This window comes from Neltuma alba, unplaced genomic scaffold (assembly GCF_004799145.2).
Source record: "Neltuma alba isolate B1F8T4 unplaced genomic scaffold, ASM479914v2 tig00005332_pilon, whole genome shotgun sequence".
Classification (NCBI taxonomy): Eukaryota; Viridiplantae; Streptophyta; class Magnoliopsida; order Fabales; family Fabaceae; genus Neltuma; species Neltuma alba.
In genome coordinates, this window is record NW_021634064.1 from 14,177 (window position 1) to 40,080 (window position 25,904).

The 25,904-nt window shown below is 34.5% G+C and overlaps 3 protein-coding genes across 6 annotated transcripts; all 3 read right to left on the bottom strand.

Annotated features, from left to right (window-relative positions):
* Nucleotides 1-9,842: 9,842 nt before the first annotated feature.
* LOC114747469 (putative ALA-interacting subunit 2) lies at nt 9,843-15,446 on the bottom strand. Of its 4 annotated transcripts, none has more exons than XM_028935806.1 (10): nt 15,317-15,446; nt 15,120-15,250; nt 14,644-14,811; nt 13,512-13,573; nt 13,352-13,426; nt 13,128-13,244; nt 12,872-12,942; nt 11,492-11,789; nt 10,567-10,856; nt 9,843-10,189 (listed from the first exon to the last, which is right to left on the bottom strand). In XM_028935806.1, the coding sequence occupies exons 3-10, from the start codon at nt 14,729-14,731 to the stop codon at nt 10,150-10,152; spliced, it is 1,041 nt and encodes a 346-aa protein (XP_028791639.1). In that variant the 5' UTR covers nt 14,732-14,811; nt 15,120-15,250; nt 15,317-15,446; the 3' UTR covers nt 9,843-10,149. The 4 variants fall into 4 exon arrangements, with proteins under 4 accessions (XP_028791639.1, XP_028791641.1, XP_028791640.1 ...); XM_028935808.1 differs by having other exon boundaries at nt 15,120-15,143; nt 15,251-15,446; XM_028935807.1 differs by lacking the exon at nt 15,120-15,250 and having other exon boundaries at nt 15,251-15,446.
* An 896-nt stretch (nt 15,447-16,342) lies between these two features.
* LOC114747467 (pentatricopeptide repeat-containing protein At1g03540-like) lies at nt 16,343-19,012 on the bottom strand. Its single transcript, XM_028935803.1, has one exon. It carries the CDS (start codon nt 18,370-18,372, stop codon nt 16,495-16,497), a length of 1,878 nt encoding a protein of 625 aa, XP_028791636.1. The 5' UTR covers nt 18,373-19,012; the 3' UTR covers nt 16,343-16,494.
* Nucleotides 19,013-20,095: 1,083 nt separating this feature from the next.
* Nucleotides 20,096-25,525, bottom strand: LOC114747468 (endoplasmic reticulum oxidoreductin-2). Its single transcript, XM_028935804.1, has 10 exons — nt 24,635-25,525; nt 24,105-24,236; nt 23,527-23,779; nt 23,223-23,333; nt 22,660-22,778; nt 22,285-22,389; nt 21,965-22,167; nt 21,318-21,441; nt 20,625-20,804; nt 20,096-20,393 (listed from the first exon to the last, which is right to left on the bottom strand). Exons 1-9 carry the CDS (start codon nt 24,788-24,790, stop codon nt 20,625-20,627), a joined length of 1,383 nt encoding a protein of 460 aa, XP_028791637.1. The 5' UTR covers nt 24,791-25,525; the 3' UTR covers nt 20,096-20,393.
* Between the last annotated feature and the right edge of the window lie 379 nt (nt 25,526-25,904).

Sequence of the window (25,904 nt, forward strand, 5' to 3'; positions counted from 1 at the left end):
GTTTCTGGAGATGAAGGGCCGATTTGAACTGTGATAATGGCTTCAATGGTTTTTCTCGCCGTTCCCTTCTTTTTCCGGGAAAATTTTTGGTTGGCTGAAATATAAAATCAATTTGAAGCCGTAAATTAGGCAAGAAAGAAAACAAAAATCTTAATATAGTCGGTCAAGCTGAACACTGGAAAGCATGCCAAGTGTGCCATTGGAAGTTGCTGAGAAATTGCAGCATTGATTATTTGATTTGAAGTTTCTTCTTCTCAGTTCTTGTCCTCTATAATATCTACGTCACAAAGTCATGGACTATATATTGGACTTCATGATTTTTGCTTATGATACGTAAAAATCATATATTTATAGGTTAAAAAAACATGATAATATATAAATTAAGATATAAATTAATTTCTTTTGGCCATTATAATAAATTGTTATTTGCAATTTACCATTAACGACCTAAAATTAGTTAGGGAGAAAAAGAAGCACATGTATCGTAAAAGGATTGAGGTTGACAGTGCTGCCCCTTCGTTATCACAGACCAACAAGGTACCGTGTGCTTCAAGGCATGCATACGCTATTTTCTTATGCCTATTAATTATTGTGGTCCTAAATTCTCTATTAAAAAAAAAAAGATTATTCTAGTTAAGATATCAATTCGAGGACTTTTCTATTGGGGTTAAATTACTTCTTTGACATTTAAATTTTTATTTGGTTTTGAGGAACCTGTGTTTCTAATTCATTCAGATTTTCGGTGGTTATGAGGTTTTACATATATATCTTGTAAAATAGAGGATATATAGTCCAAAGTATGTGATAGAATTCAAACATGAGATGGGGTACCTAATTAATAATTAAGTTAGTTTAGGATTATGCTAATGTGGTTGGGCTGAGTAGAATAGATTTCATATGCCTTTAAGTTATGTTTGGTTCAAGGTTCAATAAAAGAAGTGAATTTCTTTTTTTTTTTTTGGGGGGGGGGGTTTAGGGTTTAGAGGAAGAGAGGAGCAGATTTCCTATTCGATTTTATTGAAGAAAAGAGAAGAGGGAGAGATTTTAGGGAAAATTTAGGAATGTAATATTATTATAATTAAGAATAATATAATCTTAAAATGTTATAATTAAAAGTGCCTCCTATAAAGATTTCAACTTTTATAAAGAGTTGCTTTCCTTTCCTTGCTTTTAAAAAAAAGTCACATCCAAATGAAGGCTCCCACCCTTTTCTTCCACGAACCTTAGCTTGCATTACGTTGACAAAGTCATAGATTTCTTCTGAGCTCCTCAATACCTAAATTTCATTTATTTGGCAATACCAAAGTTTAAAAATTATAGAAAAGTTATTTTAATTAAGAAAAAGCTTGATTAGTTTTTAAGTCTAAAAGTGTGGTGGAATATTATTTTTAGAATATGAAATCAAATAAATCTACATTTGTTGATAAATAAACTTAGAAGAGTTCTACTTACGTATATAAATCAATAAATCAATTTGAAGACCAATTCAAGATAGAATTTGCGCACAAATTTTGAAGTTCCTTTTGTTGTGTTACTTAATGGCCGTACTTGGGGGATTTTTTTTTTTCCAAAGTCATAACTCACACACTCATTATGTTCTTTATAAGGTACTAATCCAACCAAAATCTCATGCTTGAAAGAGATTTAAGGAATATGTTCAATGTTATTGAACTACAAAAACCCGTCTTGGAAGAGAATCTTTAATATATATTGTAAATTTATTTTGTTGCATGAGACTGAAAAATGTATGAATATATATATATATATATATATATATGACATGGGTGGACCAACATTTTTGGTAGCAAAGGAAGAAGAAATAGTAGAAACAAGAGGAACCATATGGGTGTATGGATAAGGATTGACCAATCAGAGACATGTCGTAATTTGTTTGTGCATGCGTGAGTGTTTCTGTGTTTGTTTGTGTGTGTAAAATTGTAAATTTAGTAAACACACACAAATGCACATCACCATTTCGTAAGGGTCATGGCAACATGTCTGCTTGCTCACATGGGCAAGCTGCTGCAGCTCACGTGGACACTCCACCCATCCTTTTATATTAAAATAATAAATGAGCAGTAATTTCTTATATTGAAGTTTTTTTTCGTTACTCCCACCTATTCTTGTTATAAATATTAAATAACTAAGTTATGAATAACAAATAAATAGTTAAAATTAGTTAAAACTAGTAAATAGGTTAGAAATATAGTTTTATTTTCAAATATGCTCTTATAATAAATAAGAAAAAGGATGAAAGTTAATGTATGAGAAAATGTGACAAGAGGGTAGGTAAAGGAGAGAAAATAAATAATTAAAGGCAAAATAAAAAAAATGCATTAAGTGTTTAAATAAACTCCAAATAAAATGAATTACATTCCTTTCCAAATTTGAAGTTTATAAATAGGATGGAAGGGAGTACATTTTACTCATTTATTATAGGAATTACAATTTTTTTGAGACATATCACTTTGATTTTAAATTTAAGTCACTTATATAGGGGGAAGTTTTGGTCTTAAATTGTAATTCACTTGTAATATATTTAATGTTTGTTTTTCAATTTTACTCATTTAATTATTATGAGAGAGAGAAAAAGAGGAAGCAGATATGTGAATGATTTGTAAATATATATATATATATAGAAAACTTTAATAATGATAAAATTGAACAATTTTAACAATTTAATGTATATTTTGGTATGCCAAAATGTGTTATAAGTGACTTATATTAAGGATCACAGTGGTAATAATGATTCTCTTTATTAGTTATTTCCTTCATTTTAAAATATACTAGGCCTTTTAAAGGAATTAAATTAGTACTCCAACCAGATTATTTTACCTAAGAGCTAGCTAGGAATTGAACCCTTAACCATTTGTTTGAAGGACAAGAGTCCCTACGTATCCTCACATTAATCTAAATTGGTAACAAACAAGTTTATTCTGTAATGATGCATATTAAATCTTAGAAACTTATTAATCGCATTATAATTTATACAATGAGTTGTAAAATTATTAAATTTATGTATAATAATAATACTTATTTAAAATATTAAAAAAAAGTTAAGAAAACTTATTAAAGATGATGTGAGTTGTGACTAATCGATAATGAATGATATAAAAGCTTAACCACTTGGAATGCGAATTTCAAAGGCAAATACTACTACTAAATAGTGGTATGTGGTCATGCTCTAAGAATTATTGGGCCAAATCGACCCAACCAGTTCAATCAGTTTGACTCAAAATCGGTTTAGTTCGGTTTCATAAGAACGAGGGAGAATCGGGAAACCCAATAATCAATAAAAAGGCTAAACGTAATTCCAAAAGCAACATTTCAATCCTAATTTACAAAATATAAAGTGAATATGTGAAGGAAATTTTATCTCACCTACAAAACATACTATAAACACTTAACATGAGCAATTCCAAACAAGTAATAATTGAACTGGTAGGCCTCAAATTGGTGAAAATCGATAGAACTGGTGGGTTGACTAGTCATTCTAGCTAGTCACAATTGGTTTTATTTTTAAAGATTCTAATCCATATTTTTAAGTTATAATTAATTTGTGTTTATCCATACTAAATAAATAATGGGGGGAAAAAAGAAAAAAGAGTGATTATTGAAACATATATTATATAAAATATATGAATTTATTTATAACTGATTCAACTTCATACACGGTTGAATAGTATTTGAGTGGTTTGGTCCTGTATATGTATAAGATTGGTACGTAGTAGTGATAATAACAAAGGGATAAGTGATAACGATGCACCCATACTGAATGCCAAAAGTAGTGGCCTCATCATTTATAGCTCCTCATGCGGAATCTTTCTGCTGCCACCAAATTTTCATTTTTTTAATGAAGCATACATCAAGTTTTTTATACTTGTCATGTCAATTTTTCTAATCATACATAATCATATATAATTAGAGAATTTTATTTAATGGATATAAGAAACTTGATTCTAAGTATTTTTCTTTGTTAATTTGTAATGCATTTATCTTTTTTTCCTCATTAATTTTCATTACGGTGGATTTAATCATCAACATTATTCTTTATACACCGTTTTATCATCAACAATCATGTGTGTGTGAAGCAATATTAGCTAAGAAGAACTTGTTTTTTATCTTCCATATTATCTCAAGAAATGAATTTTTTTTTTTAATGAATAAGAAGACATATACTTTGTGAAGATTAAGATAAATAATGATTCAAAGATTAAATTTGAACAGTGCACTGTTTCACGATATACACATTGTAAATACTACCTCTAGTCCTAATTATACGATATCATTTATAGTTTATAAACGATGTTTTATAATTAGAAACGGAAATAGTAATAACTAAGCATAAAAGTTTACCATTTCGATCTTTACAGTTAATGAATGCGAAAATTTCTGATCTCTTGTTCAATCAAAACTATTGAGGATATATTGTCAATTTGGTGTGTTTTGTGTCCATTTATTATATTTTATGCTTGTTTCATCAAAATTTTGAATGCCTTTTCTATTATCTAAGTTAACAAAAAGTAATATGAAATTTGTTGCTTTTTATTGTTGTTGAAAATTCCTACAAGTTTTAATATCTTACAATAAGTTTTATATGATTATAGATATTTTTTTATTATCTTAATTGTGTTTATCAAGTTAAGATATTGCCTCTCACAAAGGGGGGAAAAAAGTAAATTGAAGTTTTATACTACCTAAATCAATCTAGGGAGTCTGATGAATCAAGACTAGTCCATCTTAACCTTAAGTTGGAATCGGATGGCACTTAACCATGGGTTGGCTTGTTCAACCCTGCTGTCTTTTCCAAATCAAACTTTGGGTCGATGACTGACCCGATTCAGTATGCTGCATACCCACCCATAATTTTACTATTAACTCACGTTAATGATTAGCATTAAAATCGTTCTATATGTAGTTCAAGCGACATGAATGTTATTAGTTTCTAAATAAATATCAATCATATTGACAAAATATTCATAACGTGAGAGATGATATTCAGAACTCTTGCAAAGCTAAATATATAAGATGCAATTAACGTCATGAGATAGACATATATTATCGATATTGTTTCTCCCCATTAAGTAAAGCCTTAATCTTAATCAAACATAATAATAATTACCACATTATTATCTATTTCAGATCCTTCTATATATGCATCCTTCCCGCCAAAAAGGCCATGTGAAATGAAGATTGGCATATAGCATCCATCCCAAAGGTATGGTGCCCTCTGCCCATAAACATCACATGTGCCGTATAGGGAAGGTCAAGCATTGTGTGTGTTTGTAAACAAAGAGCTTTCGAGGGCTAATCTAATCCATTTTCGTAGGGGGAGGGCCACTCATAGGGAAGCGTTACAATCAATCAGGAGGACTTATAATTTAAATACAAAATAGGAAAGAATGCCTCCAAATACCTGCATTTATTGTGTAAAGCAAGTCATTCGTACATATATGTACAGTCCAAATCTAAATTAATATAGAGGGCCGATCTTTGAAATTAAAGGAATTAATTTTATATTGTCAGGGATTCCTATATATTACCTTTCATCCCTAATATAAGAACTAGTTAGAAGTTGAATTTGATCTTAAATCACATTTTGCTTTATCTCAAATTTATAGTTTTTCTCTCTTAAAGTATCCAGATTCATTTTGTATATTAAGAAAATTTCTACTAAAAGATAGTTTTAATACACATGATTAAAGAGGATGGTTTAGAAAAATCAACACATACACATTTGTTATAAGTAATCAACCTAAATAATTTTTTAATATCTGCATATTAGTTATCTAGCTCTCATATTGAGGATGTCTTAGTTATCTAGCTCTTATATTAAGAATACCATAGATAACTAGTATTTTTTTTCACAAAAGATATAAAGAGGATAATGTAATAAAAAGCTTTCACAAATATAATAGCTACCACATAAATTAACTATACGACGATTGTCTTATTTTGATTCTCTTCTCAAAATGATATCATCCTTATCAAGTTGGCGAGAGAGTGTGTGTACTGTGTATTATAAATAACACGGAGTTCATCTCTTTTCAGTAACCCAAACCATAGATGGATATGCTTCCTGCAACCTCCCAGATAAGTGGGTCCCAAATGTTCCTAAACACTCCTTCTTCTTCTTCATTAACGCCATTCTGTGCTGTTGCACCTCAATATTATCCTAGCTTCTTTAATGTCGTTCCTAAGATTTACAACCTCGAAACAACCATGGAAACTATTTCTGAAGAAGAAGATGAAGATGAGGAGGAAGAAGAAGAATATGACGATGAAGATGAAGAATGAAACCCAGCAAATCAAGCCTTCAGCTGACATAAGATGAAACCCTCTTTTCTCATATATAAATATAGCTAGCTCGACCAAGTCATAAATCTGATTCTGTGTTTGTAATATCTCAATGATTATATTATATTTTTGTTGAATTCCAAGTATATATGTAATTTTGTGAAAAAATATGAGTTGAATCTTATATAGAGCTAGCTGCTAGCTCACCAAATCAAAGCAAACCTTCACATGCAGCTTAAAGAAAGCTCGTACAGATCGGAGTGTGTAAATTTGTTTATTGATCTCAAGACATTTTTGGCTCTTTGCACCATCAAATTAACGCACCGAAATAGAATATATATATATATATATATATATATCAATTGCTCAATTACATATATTAGCACTAACATTTTTGGTCGGATTCTCGTATTCAGTGAAACTTTTTCAGATGAGAGTACTATAATGATGCTTACTAATCGATACCCTTCTGGTCCTATTTACAAGTTACTTTCAATATGTTTCACATATATTAAGGAAAACTTTAAACTTTATTAACTTTCATTTAAAATTCAATAACTTTTTAACTTTATCCTTCAAAGTTAGCACAATAGTAATAAATTAAGAGTAAAATTGTATATTACAAAATATTCTTAATTTTGGTAACAAAGCGATGCCAAAAAAAAACCCTCATAATTTCTATAACAAGCATTAATTATTGCAAGTTTGCGGGTAATTTTGCTCCACATGATCAAATCTTAACAAAAGGGTGAGAGTATAATTAATTTGATAAACAACCAACACTCCTATATATATATATATATATATATTATCATCATCTTCACGAACGTTAATTAATTTTATTTTCAAAAATTATGTTGGGGTAAGTGGCCAACCCTCTTAGACTGCTAGAAATACCGCATTATAAGGCCAACTATACGTACCCGCCTATCTATGACCTTTTCAAGCACTTCATTTGCAAATTAAAGCCATACACATATATGAAACTAATTAACCTCTAACGTCTAATTTTTAGTGTAGTTTTAGAACATGGCTATATATGGATATCTACCCGGTTAGATATCCCAATTTCAGCCAAGAAAAAATCTTTTACGTTTGAGATGTTTGTTATTGAACTTTTCCACAAAATCTGAAAACATGAAGAATCTATTTTTAATGATCAGTCACAATGTCGAGTAGTTCCCACATATTATATACTATCATTAGAAAATCCGGCCTTCACAAAAGTCAATTAAAAGTCTTTGTTACCTAATTATTATTCTATTTTAAGCCTCCAAAAGCATATTCTGGAATGCGTAAATTAACTTTCCAACACCTTTGTTGTTATATATTTCTTATATAGCCAACCTAACTGTTTCTTTCTTTCTTTAGTTCACTGACCCATGTATATATATACACAGCTCCATTGATTTGAGATCATCAGCAGAAAAATATTCGGAGTTGTGAAGCAATATCAAAATCTCTCTCTCTCTCTCTCTTAAACCCTAAAAAGCTCTTTTTGATTGCGAAGATGGTGAAGCAAGTGAGAGGCATATGTGGAGAGGTGGCCCCAGCAATGCTGATAAACCCTCAGAAATGTAGCCCTAATTACCTTCCAAAGTTGGAGCCTATCATTGAAGAAGCATCTGAATACAATAATCAGTTTGAGGTTGTTTTACCAAAAAGGATTCTCTTTGTTCTTCCACTCTCTCTCTCTTTTGTTTCCTACTTCTTCTTGTACAGAAATATGAAGCTTTTCAGTACATGAATAAAAAATTATGTTATTTTACTGCCAGAATATGACATCTAAAGGGGTAGTTTGCATACACATGTTGTTTGTGAGGATGATACGCAGATATAAAAGATAAGTTTAAAAAATTATCGTCTCAAATGTTAAAAAAGTTTGTTTTCACTCGCATATTATTCTTCGCCAGTGAAATAATGTATTAACGAACAAGCAGAAAGGGCTTTATGAGCCTACCAGTTTAATTTAGGATTCATGGTTAAGGGATTTTCTGCATATCAAACTCAAAAGACTTTAATTCATTTGTCTTTGATAAAACGAAGTTTTTTTTATTATGTTTTGAAGGTTATAATGTTATCTACATGTAATTGTTCAAAATTCTGCGGAATTGACGAACGTATAATCTTCGGAAAGCTCCCCTTTTCGTGAGGTAAACCTCTCCTTTTTGTATTAACAAGCCAGGTGGTACCGTACGTAATAGCCAAACAAATCAAAACAGAAACAACAAAATGACTTTTAGTCTGTATTAATTATTAATTTTAATAATATTACCTGCAATCGTTTTTCTTCAAGATACATGAAGAACAGTAGTTTTTAATATTATTCCTAAATCCTAACTTCCTATGTAACATAGAGGCTAAAATTCAGCCTCACTAATTTTACAGAAGAAAGAACAGAGCCACAGAAAGTAATAGAAAAAAAGGAAGCAAAGCTTCGTGATTCAGGAATCCAAAGAAATCTGGTTCATCTTCAATGATGGGTTCCAATCTTGGATGACTGGAAGATTTCTGGTGAGATATCAAGAGGGAAGGTGCAACTTCATCCCACTTGCTCCTATACTGAAACTCCATCATCGCAGAAATTTTAATTAGATGTTTTTTTTTTTCTCTGGGAAAGGAAAAGAATAGAAACCTGATGATAAAGAGAAAGAAAGATTTCTGTGACAAAATTGGCGATAGAAAGTGGAAGGACAATGAGAATTTATAGAGTTCCTATGAACAGAAGGAAATATCAGAGAATTGCAGATTACTTGCTTGAAGAGAGATCTGAGCAGACTTTGATTAGAGCTAGGCCGTGATGTGTAGTCATATGTCATTATTCTAGAAAGATTAATAATTTATTTGTAAGGAAAATATGAGAAGTGATTTAAAATTGGGAATAGTTTTTAGATCTAGTCAATTTAATTTTTTTTAAACTTGAAAATTCGATTAAAAAACGAAACTTCTACTAGGGTGACATAGGTATTCACTCTAGAAGGCAATAAATGATTTTATATTCACCGTCGTCTCAGGCGGCAGAATCTGAAGTCTACTGGGTTTCTAGATGCAGATGGCTTGCAAGGCTACGCCTTTTCTGTTTTCAAATGACAATCGGGCATCTTATTTGATGACTAATTCTTGATTCAATTATTACCCCAAAAAAAAAAAAGAATAATCCTCATGGCTAATAGATCTGATTGTCAAATCAACTAAACATTATCGAATTAATTGAAGATTATTCTATAAAATTTGAACTCTCAATAGAAAAAAAAAGATCAAACCACAGTATATAATTATTGTATGTTTGGCCTTGGTCTCAATATTGATAGGTAACTGATTATTATATTTTCATAAATAATTTATAAATTGTATAAAATAATATTACACAGTTGTTTATAATTGAAATTCATAAAGTCGTAAGTTTCATAAGGTGCAGGCAGCAAGCTAGTTGCTTCTACCAAATCCTGGCTTTTGTGTTCTAATTGGTTTCCAAACAAAGAAGTTCCATAAGCAACATTTGTTTTAAACCTGACTTAATTACACACCTTTTTTTAAAAAAAAAAATTATATCAGGAGGATTAAATCCTTAACTGCTACTCACACTCCATCCCATCCTTGCTACTTCAGCCAGCCCATGTGGTTCTGAAATAGCAGTTTAATATATAAACTCTATATCGGTTGGTAATACGGTTTGTGTTTCTAAAGCATTTTCTCACTGGGCTATATACTTTTCCATTATCATGTACAGTTAAATACAAAAGCTAACGTAACAAGAATGCCTATCATCTGAGATCAGCGTCAGAGAAAGAGAATATTTTGAAGGGGAAAAAGTATATCTAATCCTTCTTTTAGGCTATCAATTTGCAATGCCTACTTGCTCCAAGATAAGTAAGCTAGGTCCCCACAAGGCCTGCAAACAGAAAAGAAAGAAAAAAAATCAGCTGTGCTGTTTGCAAATTGTACTAACGGGAAAATAATATACAAGCATATACAACACATCATTTGACTCCTTTCAAGAAAGTTCTTCAACGTTTCATATTCCACAGTTTAATTAAAGAACTTGATAGGAAACACCCAGGAAATTATCTTAATCATTTTCTCTACTCTTGAAAATAGTTCAGAATCTTCCAGGAAACTGCATGATAGAATAGTTCGGAATAGTGGGCTAACTGAGGGATATTTCAGCACGGGTAACATGAGGAATATTTGAAATCAAATTTCAGAATCAGGTGGGAAAAATGACAAAAGCTACCGGACTCTTGTCATTTTATGTACTATAATAATTACCTGGGATTTTTCACATGAAGCAACAAGAAGATGACGGAGATCAATACACAAAAGGACCCAACAAAAACATTTGCGAGTCCAAGAAAATCATTCTTTCCACCCAGCCAGCTTGATGTTGACAGAACAATCTTCTTTTTTCCACCAAAACTGTAAGTGTTGTAGTTATTCAATAGGTGGACCACAACAACATCATCTGCATCCAGATCCTCTTCAATTTTACCATACAGCTTCCGGAAGCTAGGGAGAGCAGCAGTGCGCATCCATACTAAAAGATCTTCTTGGTCACCAAGCTGAATGTGAAAAGAAAAATGGGCAGCACAGGTAGACGATGAGAACTCACATCAATATCAATCAAATATATAAAACAAAAACCGAATCCTTATCACTGTTTGAGTGTTTTCTATCTGTACATATAGGGTTTTGTGCCTCTTTAATTTTTTTAAATCATTCAAAAAAAATTCACCTGGATTACACATGAATCAGATCGTTGAAGTGGAAAGATAAGTATTGCACATGAATATATAGTTATGAGATTATAAGAGGGGGAAACATCTATAAGCCTCCACCAAACAACTTAAGGTTTCAAGGTGAATTGGTTCCTGAAGTTTTTTCTCCCCCACAACCCCCTCCCCTTCTCATCCAACATTTTCTGCACATGGTGGGCATACAAAAATTAAGGCTTCAGCTTAACCTATATGCTTGTCAATATCCTCGATTATGATAAATACTGTTCTGATCATTTCCAACTACTCTGCATCGGTATTGACCACGAAGGAAATCTATCAGGCATTGCAGCTGAAGCCACAAATTAATTGTATTTAAACTTTTTTCTCATAGACAAAAGAATATAGAAAATCAACTATGGGCCATATCATAATTAGGAAGGAAGTAAAGTGATATATTGTATGCAAGATTTGGAACTTACAGGAATATGCGGATTCAGCTTTCCACCACCAATCAAGGTCCCATTCTGAAAATTAAAAGGGTAAACATGCTTCCCAAATTTATGATCACGATCACTCTTCCATGCAATGTTTTTCCTGTTGACCTTCAAATCTGATGGTCCTCGACTAAATCTGTACGTATCGTTGAACAAACTCCATGCTATTAACCCGCAAGGTACAATTGGCTGACCATTAGAGGACTCTAAAGGTTTACAAGAACTGGTGCCATTGTGCCCAAGTCCTTGTAAGAGTTGTTGATCACTTCTACTCTTGACATACCTGAACAAATTTCGAGGACTTCAATGACCATAGCAATCATGCAATAGAAACTGATTATATAAGCACTCATGTTTACGGATGTAAAGAAGGAGGAAAATAAATAACACGTTTTATACATCTACTATTGAAGAATTTGAAATGCTTTCGGGTACCCTACATGATATTCATTCCATAAACATCTCAACCAAATGTCCAGAAAGCATACCATGAGGTGGCATGAGCTTTCTCATGGTTCAACTCATAAATTTTGGTGAACAATAACAAAAAGAAATTAAGAAAATCTAAACTTGACAAACAAAATCCGCAACTAATTTTTCAGAGGCGACCTAAAATGTCAAAGGGAACAATTAGAAAATATCATGTAGATCCCAGAGATTTATAATTTGGTAGATCTAAAAGTTGTGAATGGCAGGAAAGTAAAAGTTGCTTTTGAAGGGGAAACAGTGTAGATATCTAAAATCATTTCAAGGGACAATTACCAGCTCTCTCTTTTAAACTTTTTAGCACTTTATTAAGAGGAAGGGCATAACAATATTGTGACTGCATAAAGAAAGAATGACTGTTATATCCATCAAATAACTTAATACCAATTGATAGTTCAATTCTTAATTTAGTTTCCTTTTAGCTCTGCAATCATAACGTAAGCTTGGGCTTCAAGGCCCTTTTGTATCTGACCATTTTATAGCTCAAGGCCTAAAAATTTGGATATGATCATTTTATATGACAATTGACTATGATATCTTCTGCCTTTACATGGAAAAATCATTCTGCACGATTCTTCAAGGGTACTAGAGACATTCAACAAGCAGCACAGATGATAAAGCAGGCAGGTGAGGTGACAACCAAAAACTAAATTGTCTTGAACGGAGCAAAATCCAGCTTAGCTCCAGCATAAATACTCATGATGTTATTGAAATCCCCAAACTTGAGGATATACTTATGAAATACATATTATTTGTAGACCAGGACCAAGAAAAAAAATAATAGACGAGAGGAAAAGAAAGTGGAAGAGACTGAAGAAATGGGAATGCAATGCCATGCAAGAGCTCCATGGTATATAAAGGGAAATAAAGCATCCTCACCGTCGGTGGTTTTGGTAATAATTATCAAGCTGATAATAGATATAAATTGGTGCTCTCATTGATTTAGGTACCTACAGACAAGTTGTAAACAAAATTAAGGGACCGTAAGCAAACAAGTGAATAGATGTATGATGAAAGAACTAAGTATCCACAGGATTTTGACATTGCGAATTCCGGAAAAGGTCTCAGAGATCAAACAAAGACTGCAGAGATAGCATGACTAACTAATGCAGTCGAAAGATAAATGACTAATCACCTTCAAGAATCGTGAACAATTTTTGGAGATTGAGTCATCTTTGATATATGCAACCTTGTTACTTCTATATTCTTCTGGAACACATTCAACATCATACCTATCCACAACTTCAACAACCTGACAATCCATAGGTCAAAAGTATGTTCCACCAAGCGTTAAGCTTTTGAAGAGAGAAGAAAAAAAATCACCGCGCAGAATGAAAAGAAAATAGAAATGCATTTTACACTATAGGAAGCACGAAGAGTGACAAGCCCAACAGGAATGAAAATGCAACCCATCAATAGAAATGCAGCAATGACCTGCGTAGTGCATGATTGAGATTTAGCACGCACATTTTATGAAACAAAGCACCTATTAATATTCAAATAATGTCAAAGAACTTACTGTTGCTGGTGTAAGGACAGGTTTACAAGCTGGAAGGTTCTGCTGGGTAAACTGGTAGAATGCTACAAAGCCACCCCCACAATGACATTAAGTTATATTAAAGAAGTAAAAAGGTTAAAGATTTTAAAAAGGAAGTTCATGCGCAGAGACTTATCTAAAAGAGAAACATGAGATGCAGTTAAAAGTAAACCACCGCACAAGACTTTCTAAACTATGCAACAGATAAAATCGGCACCAAATTTGATTCATCCTCCAAGTCAGAGTCACTTTTCACAAAAAGATATATATCATAAAATGCACTGAAACAGTAATGTAATATCAGGCCCTTCAAATATACTGCAACTAAATAAGTACTCTCATTACAATCTGCTGTGGCGGTAGCCAAGCAGACAGTGACATTGAGCAAATGGCAGCCACGCCAATATGCACATCTTCAGTAAACCATAAAAGCAACTTCTTTCTCTCTTTTCTTAAACCCCCCCGGGGGGCGGGGGAGGGATTCAAGGCAGCAAATGAACGCCTGTTGGCTTCTATTTAGAATAGGTGGGATTGTCCCCCTACATTTTATTTTCCTCTTAGTCTCTAAATTCCTTTATTCTTAGTTCTTTCTGGCAATGTGAACCCGAGGCCTGAAGAAGTATATAATAACTAATTTAAATATATGATTACTCTGCCACATCCTCTATAATTGTGAGTTTCTAACAGAGACAAAGGAAAAAAAACCAAATCTCAATGAAGTCAACGAACAATAGGTCCAAAACAAAAATGAACCAACACTCTTTTTGACTGCTGATAACTGATAAGAATTACATATGCTTAGATCTTAGTAAAAAAAGAAAATTACAATCTAGCCTTGAAACTTGAAATAAGGAGAGATAGCTTAGAGAAACCATCCCCTAACATCTAATGTGTGTAAGTAACCTCCTATAATCTGACATGTCTAGATGATGTCCCAGTAACAACCCAGTCCATTACAGACATATCAAATAGAGAAACCGGAATTTATCAGAAATTATAGAGATAAAAACATAAACAGAATAGTCCTCAACTGTGGGCGTAAAAAAAAAAGAAGAAGAAGAAGAAGAAGAAAGAAACAATCGAAAAACTGCCGTGAGAAACAAGAAAAACACACCATTATTTCGCCTCGAACGTACTGAGATTGGTTGGGAAGCATGACCACCCGTGGCAACTGTTGAAGAACTCCCAGCCTCAACTTCCATTGTCACAACTCTCCAACGTTCAAGATGCCGCTCAACAGACTAACAAATCAACCTGCTGCAGCACTTGCATTCTCCCAACACTGCATTGAAAGTCAAAATTCCGAATCACTTAACTAGGAAATAGCTATAATTTGTAATATAATCAACCAATTTTCCACCTTTGCAAATCCGCGTTTATTCTTCATAAATCAAAATATCAAATTAAGCCTATTAAATGCAGATAAAAATTCCCGAAACACAACCTATACTCAATCTGATAATTCACTGCAATAATCTGACCATTTCGAGCTCAATCAAAACAATAGAATAATTCAAAAGATATCCTACTCCAACATAATTGTGATCCTTTATTCGTCTCCCACATATTCTCATAAACTTAATATATTACCTTGTAATTTACGTTGATCCCAGGCTTGACCAAAGCACAAGCTGAACTGAATGTCTTTTCGAAGCGAGATTCGGAAATGAAGAAACCGACTTTACCAGATGCATAAGTTAGCGAGGGAAAAGATTGCTTACCTACAGAGAATTAGGAATCACTGAGCACTATATTCTTCGCTTACAGAGAGGGAAGGAAGCGATCACCTGCACAGCAAGCCATGAGCAAGAGAAGAATCCCAATGTTCCAATTTTCCGTTTACGAAGACGACGACTATGAATATCTACTATTTGTCGCGTAAGAAATACTCATCTCTCTACTTTTCTTCTCTTTTCAGCCTCAGCCCATCCTTATGCTTTTTGAGCTTTTGTGACAATTTTTCACCATCAACGATTTTTAGTCTTTATGAGAAAAGAGCATAAACTATTAAAAAAATAAAAAGAATTCAAATGCACCATTTGAGTTGTATTACCATCTCAATTTCGTACTTCTTATTCTAACTAAATAAAGTATAACTTTTTAATTTTAATTTAACAAAATTATGACAGGCAAAGTGTTGATGAAACTCTTAAAAAGATAAGACAATGAGTCGTTTTCGTTGATTTAAAAAAGGGTAAAGATGGAAAAATGATAAACAGGTTCTATTTTATTATTTTTGCCTAACGATATGTTAATGCATCAAATCAAAATCGTCAGAAGTGGAAAAATGATTGTCTGCCCCAAAGGGGAAAAAAAAAATAGTGAAAATTGGTTTTAGGTTTTTTATACTTTTTCTTACAAGTTAAGATATAGTGATGTACCGGCATATATCCATTCCAAGCTATTGGAGAATTCAATATAAGTTTTGCTTATAATTTAAACTGCAATAAAATCATATAAATTGATATTGATAGATGATGATCGAAGCTTATTTTTGTTGTCATTTTGACAAATAAAAGAAACATTTATTTTTTTTCTGTTAAATATATGTATTCTTTTATTGAAGAAAATCTTATTCAAAGACACTAAATATTAATACTTTTCCCAACAAAAATTTGAATATTGTTTTATCACTTTATAAAAAACTAGCTATTTTTACTGGACTCAACTTCCGTTAGCAAGTAACATTCATTCTATTCATACATGAATTCATTTAAGAAGTTTCTTTGGACGCTGATGGCCCAAGAGAACGGGCTACCTCAAAAACTAATGATCAATTAGCAAGTTAAATGGGGAAAGAAACTTGAGTGGAAAAAAAAATTAAGCAGGTGATTGCCATAAAATTTTCAGTTGAAATTATTACATCTCACAGTAGGCTTTCTAAAGAGTGAATCATTTGCTAAGTCATGTCCTTCGAGAAGGCCATGAAATTCATTAACAAACCAACCGCCACTTTCAATTTCACTCATGGAGACACTGCTTTTCCAGCATTGCTCAAATTGTGCGTGCGTAGACTAGAACCCAGTTGACTCTCAGTTTCAATCCAGCTCTTACCAGGCATCTTCTTAACCCCTCTATCTTCCATTAACTTTCTGATCTCCACAGCATCATTCCAACGGCCTACTGCTCTATAAATATTACCCAGAAGAACATAACTGAGATGGTAATCAGGTACCAGCTCAATCATCTTCTTCGCGATTCTCTCTGCGGCTATAGAGTCTGAACATTTGGTACATGCTCCAAGAAGAACTGCCCAAAGTGATGAATCATATCTACAATCTGCATTTTCAAGCAAGTTTTCAGCCTCTTCTATCAGCTCAGCACGGCCTAAAAGATCGATCATGCAAGTGTAGTGCTCAATGCCATGTTTAATCCCATAGTCCTTTGTCATTGAGGCAAAAAGCTTTCTCCCTTCATCAACCAAACCCGCATGACTACAAGCAAAAAGAACAGCAAGAAAAGTTATGTGGTCAGGCTTCATCCCGTCTTTGATCATCTTCTCAAATAACTCAAGTGCTTCTCTCCCTCTTCCATTCTGAGCAAGTCCACCAACCATCGAGTTCCACGTTATCAGATTTCTAACTGGCATAAGTAAGAACAATCTCTGTGCAAAATCAATGCAGCCACATTTTGCATATAAGTCAACCAAGGCTGACTCTACTATAACATCTCTCCACCCACCCCTTCTTATGTACTGGCAATGAACCTCTTTCCCGTGTCTTACAGCTGCTAGTGCCGAACATGCCCGAAGAATAGTCCCAAAGCTGTAAAGATCCACCTCTTTCATTTCCCTAACAAGATTGATCACTGTTTTACATTCTCCATTTTGACAGTATACACCAAGCATGGCAGACCAAGAAATTGCATTCTTGTTGCTCATTCTATCGAAAATACTCTTGGATTCTCCAATAGAGCCACATTTTCCATACATGTCCACAAGACTACTCTCGACAACCACATTTCCACATAGCCCTGATGTAACAACCTTAGCATGAACTTCTTTGCCCTGCCTCAACCTCCCCAAGTTAGCACAAGCTGTCAACACAGTCCCAAACGTGAATCCATCTGGAGATAGCCCATGATTTCTGTGCATAACATAAAAAAATTCCAAAGCTTCATCAAACAAATCATTCCTTGTTAATGCTGAAATAACTGATGTCCAACATATAGCATCTGGTTCAAGCAATTCATCAAACAACTGGCGTGCGTCCTGGACACCGTGGTTTCTTCCGTACATATCAATCAGAGCACTAGAAACAACATGATTCGAATCAAACCCACGACTCATGACCATTCCATGGAAGCATCTTCCTCGCTTTAAATCACCAAGCTCAGAACATGCCTTAATGACGGCGGATAAAGAAAAACCATTAGGTTCAACCCCAGATTCAAGCATTTCCGAAAACAATTGCAGAGAATTTTGGGGTTTCCCCACACGCACATACCCAGAAATCATTGAACTCCATGACACCACGTCCTTCACAAAAAGGCCATCAAACACTCTCCGAGTCTCCGAGAAATCGGGACCCAATTTGAAATGAAGAGCGAGCAAGCTGTTGCCGACAAAACGATCGGTTTCAAGACCAGACTTGATAACATGGGCGTGGATTTGGATGCCATGGCCAAAAGAAACGACCTTGGTACAAGTCTGGAGCAAGGAGGCGTATAAAATTGGTTTGACACGGATATCACCAGAACTAATGGTGTTCAGAAGCTTAAGCGCCTCAGGAAGATCACCTGACTTACAGTGTTGGAGGATTTTGGAATCTTTGATTGATGACTCCCTGGAGTTCCTGAGATATGAGACAAGATCGCTGTAATGGCGTTTGATCAAGTGCTTCATTAACTTGAAGCCTTCTGCTCGGAGTCAGGTTCTCTCCCCTAACTAATCCCTCCGCCGCCTCTGCAATCTCCATTAACCCAAAACACAACGTTTTGTCATTTTTCCCTCAAAGGCTGAGCCTTTGTTTTCTCCTTTTTTGTAGGTATGAATCTACGCCCATTCCTATCCTTGTGCATGAAGTCTGAATGCTTAGTAAATCTAGCCACGTACCTTAGAGCTCAATCAGAACAGATGGTCGACTTTCCTTCAGCTACTCAAAACTTGAAGATAGAGAAATCAAAATGCTTCAGTTGGTGATTCTATACGGATGAAAAACCAAACTTCGTCTGAACAATTTTGTTGAAATTGGTCTTACTTACTGCCACAGTAAATTTGGAAAACGCTTCTCATATCAACTGAAACACTTTTGTAATAAGATGAATAAGATGGGTTTGAACCTAATAAACTACCAACAATTACTCCATCATTAATAAAACCGAGTCCTGAAAAATGCATACTGAGGCGCATCTTTCACCCAAGCCACATATCTTTCAAGGCAACGAATGGAAATCAAGATGGCAACACACTCAATAATCCCCGACAGAAAAGAAAATGTGAACACAAAGTTGGAACTAGATACAGAGCATCAATAACCTACATGTAGAATTGGAGAAATTCTTCAGATAAAAAGGAAAAAAAAAATTGAACCGAGAAGATCAGTTAAGCATCGACGAAGAAGCTCGCCAAGATCGGTGAAGCTACCCTTCGACTTTCCCGCCTATTCCTTTGAGGAATCTGGATGCTCTTCACAGGCGGACGCCGAATCTCCTTTTTTGTTTTGGGAAAATTATAATTAAGTTCACTCAAAAAAATTAAATATAAAAAATCTCTTAAAATCATAAAATTATTCTGAATTCTCAAAAAATTTTATTGTAATAAATTTTATTTATTTAATTATCAAATTATTTTTTTTTAGATTTGTATTAACAATTAAAAGAGCAGTCGTTGATAATTTAAAAAGTAAGAATTGATAGGTATTAACAATACATTTTCTCAACATATCACAAAATATAATACATATATTGTCAATACCTACTGCGATAGTTATCAATTCTTACACATTAAGTTGTCAACGACTACTCTTTCAGTTATCAATACAAACTTTAAAAAAATAATAAGTACAATTTAGTAATTAAACAAATAGAATTTATTGCAAAAAAATCCTTTAAGACTTCAGAATAATTTTATAATTTCAAGAAATCTTTTTATATTCAATTTTCTTGAGTACGACCTAATGTGATTTTTCTTTTTTTTTTTGGACAAACGTTGGGATGATGAATCTGAGCCTTGGATTTTGACATCACATTTTCTTTTTGGGGGTAATAAGAGGGACTTTTATACTATTTGTTTGAGGAGGGGAGGAACCGTTTTGGTAATCTGTACTTTTTTAAAAAAATTATCAATTTTAAGTAATTAAATCTAATACGATTGTCTAGAATTGCAGTGATCTCCCGCGGGTAGACATCATCGTTGAGCAGTAAGCCAAAAACGAATCTGCTGTTCGTATGTTTAGAAAATTAGAGGAAAAGATTTAGAAGAAATAACATATATTGAAGATGATTTTAAAAATTATAATTATTTATAATGACTAAAAACCAAAATATAAATATAAAAATATTTCATGCTCCTAACCAGACAACCCCCCCCCAAAAAAAAAAACCCTCCCTTCAGCCACCCCTCTTAATTAAAAGTCAAAACACTTATATTTAAAATAGATCCGAAGATGGCAGTGTTCTGAACAATAATCTTGATGTAAATTTGTTATTCTCTCATTCTATGTGCTCATAAAAGAAGGTGTATCATGGTAATGCGTTTCTTTGCCTGTGTTCAAAATTTTCAAACTTGCCACATACAATTAGTCAATATACACAACTATCATGTCCTTGTAAAATTTCCCAACTAAGACAATGGCCTCTGGCTTCTGAAGCCTTCCTTGTGTTGGTTGTAATGTGTACAGTATGACAGGGCTCAACAAAACGTGCCTGCAAATATCACACAAAAAGGAACAATAACCACGTCAAACCAATTGGGCATTTACAGGGGCGTTTGGTTTACCCAAAAAAAACTTTTTAAAATTTATACAAATATAAACAAAACTCCTCTCACATACTTATTTCATATAACATAAAATCACTTTTAAAATCATGATTTGGTTTCAATTCAAACACTTTAGTGAAAAAGACACAGCAAATCCACAAAAGAAACCATTTTACCTAAGCTTTGACTATAGATGACCAAATTTTGTTCCATGAGCTGATCAAACTATGAGTAGAAACATGCCCTTCAACAATTCTTTCAGCTGCGGGTCCCATTTCATGAACAAATTTGACTGATTCAGACAGCCGGTTAAGGAGATTCATCAAGGCAATTACTTCATTTCTTTGCAACTGTAGCTGAAGACAATAAAGTGCAGCATAATGAGTTTGGTCAGCCAACTGGCCATAGAACACAACTCACAAATTCTTGCAGCAAGCATGCGAATGGTGGCACAGTTTATATACTCGTTAGTTTTTTAAAAGATTCCCTAAATATACTCACAAAAAGATTTTACTCCGTGTTTACAAGTTCAAGATATCATCTACACAGCAAAGAGGAAATCCATTTAACATGCATCCAAGAGTGAAAAAAAATAAAGGGAAAAAAATCAGCAAAGTTTTAGAAGCCAGCGTCCTGGTTCTACAAACTTTTCCAACGAAGTTAATAAGGTGATAACCTCTGAAGAATTACGTGTTAAATTATAAGAGAATTTCATTTATTTAAAAAAAATTCATTTGAGTCTCGTATTCAAAACTTAGCAAGGTGGAAGGACCTGTGAATGGATCGAAAATATATACCCCTTCTGAATTCAGGAAGATGAATAGAAGTGACAACCATGAGCAAAATGAATTTACAGGAAATGCACTTACTGTTTGATCCCCATTTTCTTGACCATCAACAGTAAAGAGAATTTTTAGTGCCGTCCCAAGACCAAGAACCTGAAGTTTACCCCACAATCGACATTTCTCACATCCCACGCAATCCATTATTGCACTGCATGCCACAAAGGATGATGTCATTACTAATGACAAACATATCGAATGAAGCAGGTTGCAAACTGAATCACTAGTAACATATTAGCGAAAGACCAGACATAAATTTATGCTTCGCTCCCATATACCTGTGTTATTCCCCATATCACATGGTGTTTACATACAAAACCCGCTAAGGATCATGGGAAGGAAGAAATTCAGTAAATTACCCATGGGATTGGGAAAGCACACCCAGGTACAAAACATAATCTAAACACAGAAATTGTGTCAAAATCCAATCAGTGTCTATTTTTTCCGATAATTTTTTTTTTTCTGCGCATACCTAATTATCTAATAGGAGGAAATAGAACCCACTACTAATCAATCTTCCTTCTTAAATATGTATCAGAATTCAGAAAACTAGAGCATTAATTCAAAAGACACTATGCGTCAACAAAGTTCCATTTTAAAAATTTTGGAGTTTCTCTAACTTAGAAGATATTTAGTAAAGGCAAGTGTTAAACCTACTATATTTAAGGAGATACCTAATATTTCTGAACTGCTGCTGAATTTTCTGTTTCAGCTCTGGACCACTTTGGCCTTTCCACAGCTTAGCTTCATCAAATGGAACTGGACATGCTGCTTGAAGTTTGGGGTTGTAAAGCATCTGTCTCATCAAGGATTGTGTCTTAAGGTCCTCAATAGGGTTACCTGTATCGTATTCTGCCTGTTCTAGATACTCCCCAGCCTAAAGAGTATTCAGTTGTAGATGGTAAAAGAACTATTATGAACCAGTCGTAAAGACAAAAAAATATCATGGTGACTATTGACTGTATGTAAAAATAGTAGGACAATCTATACTCACTTTGGTTACTGCTCGCAGGACAAAAAGGAAGGTGAAGTACACATTTCTGACACGATCTGGGTACTTTAAGACTCGATCATACATTAGAGTAAGATTCTGACCCCACTGGAATTACCAAAGAAGGGAAAAAAAAAGTATATTAGGCAAATGATTAAGTTTGTTTTAATTTAATGTCCACCACTCCAAAAGGTCCATCAGTCAATAAAGACTATTATTCTGAAAGAAAACCAAATCAAAAAAATTTCAGGCTAAAACCCAAAACCAGTTAGCAGTCCGCATGCCGAAATAGAAGATGAACTTTACCTATCTGCAAAAGCAATGCAAAATTTTACTCAAAAAGAGGATCAGGTACTACTGAAAAAAACTCAAATTTACCAAGTTTGTCGTTTCATCAAGTAGATAATCAGCAGCTATATGAATTGATATGGAGGAGTGAAGACCAGATATCAATTTATACAAAATTTTTTCCTCCTGGCATGACTCTTCGGATGGATCTACAGAAGGCAAACATTTTCTCTCATCAGTGGATTATAAAGGATGCAAATAGATATCAATTTCATATAAAAGCACCCAACATCAATATACAGTAAGGAAAACAATTACTCTTTCATTATTTCTTCAAAGATAATCATTTCTCAAAAGTAAAGAAACAAAGAGAGCATGGCTGACATCTTTAAATTTTTAAAGTGCACATCCAAATGGCTAACCTCATCTATTGAAGAAAGATACAGATAAAAAGAGAGAGGTTGCTCACTTTAAAAGTTAGTTTAATCCGGCATCATAGAAATTTACTTGGCTCCAAAATTTAATTAGAGGCCCCATAAACTCCATAGGAGCTCTGACCTATTTTGTTTGGCACTCACTAGGTTGTATAAAAAAATTATGAAGAGGGTGAGAAGAAATGACCGAAGGGTATAAGCTTTTAACAGGCAACTCACATTTAGGGCAGTTCTCAGAATAGATAGCATCCCATATCCTTCTTGCAGACGGACCACTGTAACCAGTATATCTTTCAGGATTTAGTTGAAGGTTCACATAAGTCAATTCATCTGTACATCAAAAAAAATTGAAAATTGGCATCAATTGAGATGCTCTTTATTGAGTCTCAAGATAACCATGAAGACCAAAGTCAATTGCGAACACTAGCAACAGTACTCCAGCATAAATATATAATATTTTGGAGATTAACCAGGATAAAATGCAATGTTGTTTAAAAGCATTCATACATATAAAGTGACAAACCATTGTCAGTCTCATCATCGCTAGTCCAGGGATTGTCAGTTACTGTCCATCCTCTGAAAGCTCTTCTATCTACGGTTCGATCAACAGCTGCTTGAGGTTTTCCTTCTTGACAAATAAGGTCATCCGCTGGAAGGCGACGAGGCTTCTTGAATAATTCTGGAAACTCATTCTCTGGACATTCACATACACTGCAGTCCCGCAAGCGGCACATGCCATCGTCAGGCCAAAAAGGACAGTCGCACCATAACTTAACCTACCACAGAACAACCAACCTTTGTCATTCATTGCATGAGTCCGGCAGCATACAAGCATTAACATTTCAAATAATCACATGCACACTGTCTACTGGCCAAAAAAAGACGCAGACATACTCCCCTTCTCTCTAGAAAGATTTTTCATATTCTGCCAGAGGTTTAACTAGCATCCAAGCTAAAACACGGATATGAACTAATTCTAACAAGACACTCCAACACTAGAAGATCTTCTTCAAACTCAATTGTAAAACGTATTATTGGGACATCCTCGGTACTTGTAATGGAAAGTCAAGATATTCTCGATTTAAGAGAAGACCGGCAAACCTTGAAATATCGAAAGAATGGGGTTTTCACAAGCTCCTGAAGCGATGGATGCAACACTTCCACGTTAATATGGTTCACGGTCTCATAGTCACAACAACAATCCTCCACTATGCCACTATACTTGTGCGTACCCTGCAAGGGGGGGCATATGCAGATCAGAAAGAAAAAATATAAACCACAAAATAAGTGATTATGTAGAACAGAAAGGAATTAGCATTAAATCACTTTCTACATCGCACCAAGCATCTGAATTTTAACCAAAGATGAATCTTCTGAAAATAAGATTTGTCCAGAAAATAGCTTCCAATCGGAAATTTGATTCCTTAAGTATAATACAAAGGAGAAAATATTTCCTTCGAAGCAATAAAGTTTTCCAAAAGGCACGAAGCATGCTATAAACCACGTCATGACTTCCAATGTAGATAGGAAACTCCATATTTTCACTTTAATCAGAAGAATCGTGATGCAATTCGACGATCCCATATAGGTACTCTGTGATCTTGAAGTCAACTGAAGCACAGACAAATTACCTGAGCACACTGACAAGCTCCGTTGATAGCTCCAAAAAGAGCCATATTGGGAGAAGTTTTGTATAACACTGCCATGGCAACAAAGATAGCAATAAGAGGACCCAGCACCCAAACACATAGGGTCCAATAGCCCTTCTTCTTGTCCTCCGAACCCATCTGGTCCGAATCTGAACTAATCTGCGTGCTTTCAACACAAATAGCCAAGATTTTCCGAAACGAAGAGTTATTGTTCAATGGCCGAGAGAAAAACCGACCAAGAGAAGAAAGGGAAAAATCTCAGACAGCCTTGTATGATCACGGAAGCGTGAGTTTCGAGGAAATGCAATGTGGCGAAAGAGTTTCACGCATTTAACGCGGGTCGGGGGGTTAGGCGAGGTTTTACTTTTCTAGTCCAAGGTCTACTCAGAATGGAAGAAAATCAAATCTCAGGAATTAATGTTGAGGACGATGGGCGCTGTTGATGGTTTTCCTTTTCCGTTAAGACAAACAATGGGCAATAGGCAAGAAAGAAATGTGACCCGTTGAATCCACAAATAAACAAATTTAATTTTTATATTTAATTAATATGTATAAAAGTAGAATGACAGGAATACCACCGACCGAGAAAACAAACCCCCTCCCTGCCGCCTTTCCTCGCCGGCGACGAAACCGGTTTAGCTATATTTAACTCACACGAAGATTAACAAATTGATTTCAAGAGACTTAAACAAAGCTTCAAACGATATCAGATTAAATGGCATAAACTAAAAAGATTCAAACAAACAGATTAAATCACAACCCCGCGTATGGGATTTCAAACAACGATTTCAACAATGGATCTCAAATCAACTCATGTTCACCGGCCAAAGATTAGAAGAAGATTGTCGCCGGAGAGAGTGGAGAAGGGTATTGGATTACTCGACTAGAGGAAGGTGGAGAGGAAAAGGGCTGGTGGTACTCAGTTCGAACAGGTCGACGCTGGTGGTGCTCCGCCCGAGGAGGCCGACGCTGGTGGTGTTCAGTTCAAAGATGCCGCCGCTGCTGGTGCTCCCGCAGGCCCAGATTCTCAGAGAAGAAAATGGAAGCGGGTGAGGACAGCGAAGAAGAATTAGCTGGCGTCGGATAAGTATGAGGTGAGCAAGGAAGAAGGATGAAGTAGAGGAAGCGGTGTTGCCGGTGGCGGTGGTGTAGAGTGGGAGTCGACGAGGAGGAAAGGGGAAGGACGGAAAGGGAAGGCAGAAGCCTTCGGAAAAAAAATGATACGCAGAGAGAGCAAGGATATTTTTGGCAA

Excerpts from the sequence above, each read along its gene's own strand:
- LOC114747469 (XM_028935806.1), bottom strand. The coding sequence starts at position 14,731 with ATGGAAGTTGAGGCTGGGAGTTCTTCAACAGTTGCCACGGGTGGTCAT. Across the intron at positions 13,427-13,511 it reads CTGTCCTTACACCAGCAACA|GTCATTGCTGCATTTCTATT; the intron begins GTAAGTTCTTTG and ends TGCACTACGCAG. Across the intron at positions 12,943-13,127 it reads ATTGTTCACGATTCTTGAAG|GTACCTAAATCAATGAGAGC; the intron begins GTGATTAGTCAT and ends ACTTGTCTGTAG.
- LOC114747467 (XM_028935803.1), bottom strand. The coding sequence starts at position 18,372 with ATGAAGCACTTGATCAAACGCCATTACAGCGATCTTGTCTCATATCTC.
- LOC114747468 (XM_028935804.1), bottom strand. The coding sequence starts at position 24,790 with ATGGGTTCGGAGGACAAGAAGAAGGGCTATTGGACCCTATGTGTTTGG. Across the intron at positions 22,779-23,222 it reads TTCTGAGAACTGCCCTAAAT|ATCCATCCGAAGAGTCATGC; the intron begins GTGAGTTGCCTG and ends TGCCTTCTGTAG. Across the intron at positions 21,442-21,964 it reads CAGCAGTTCAGAAATATTAG|TGCAATAATGGATTGCGTGG; the intron begins GTATCTCCTTAA and ends TGTGGCATGCAG.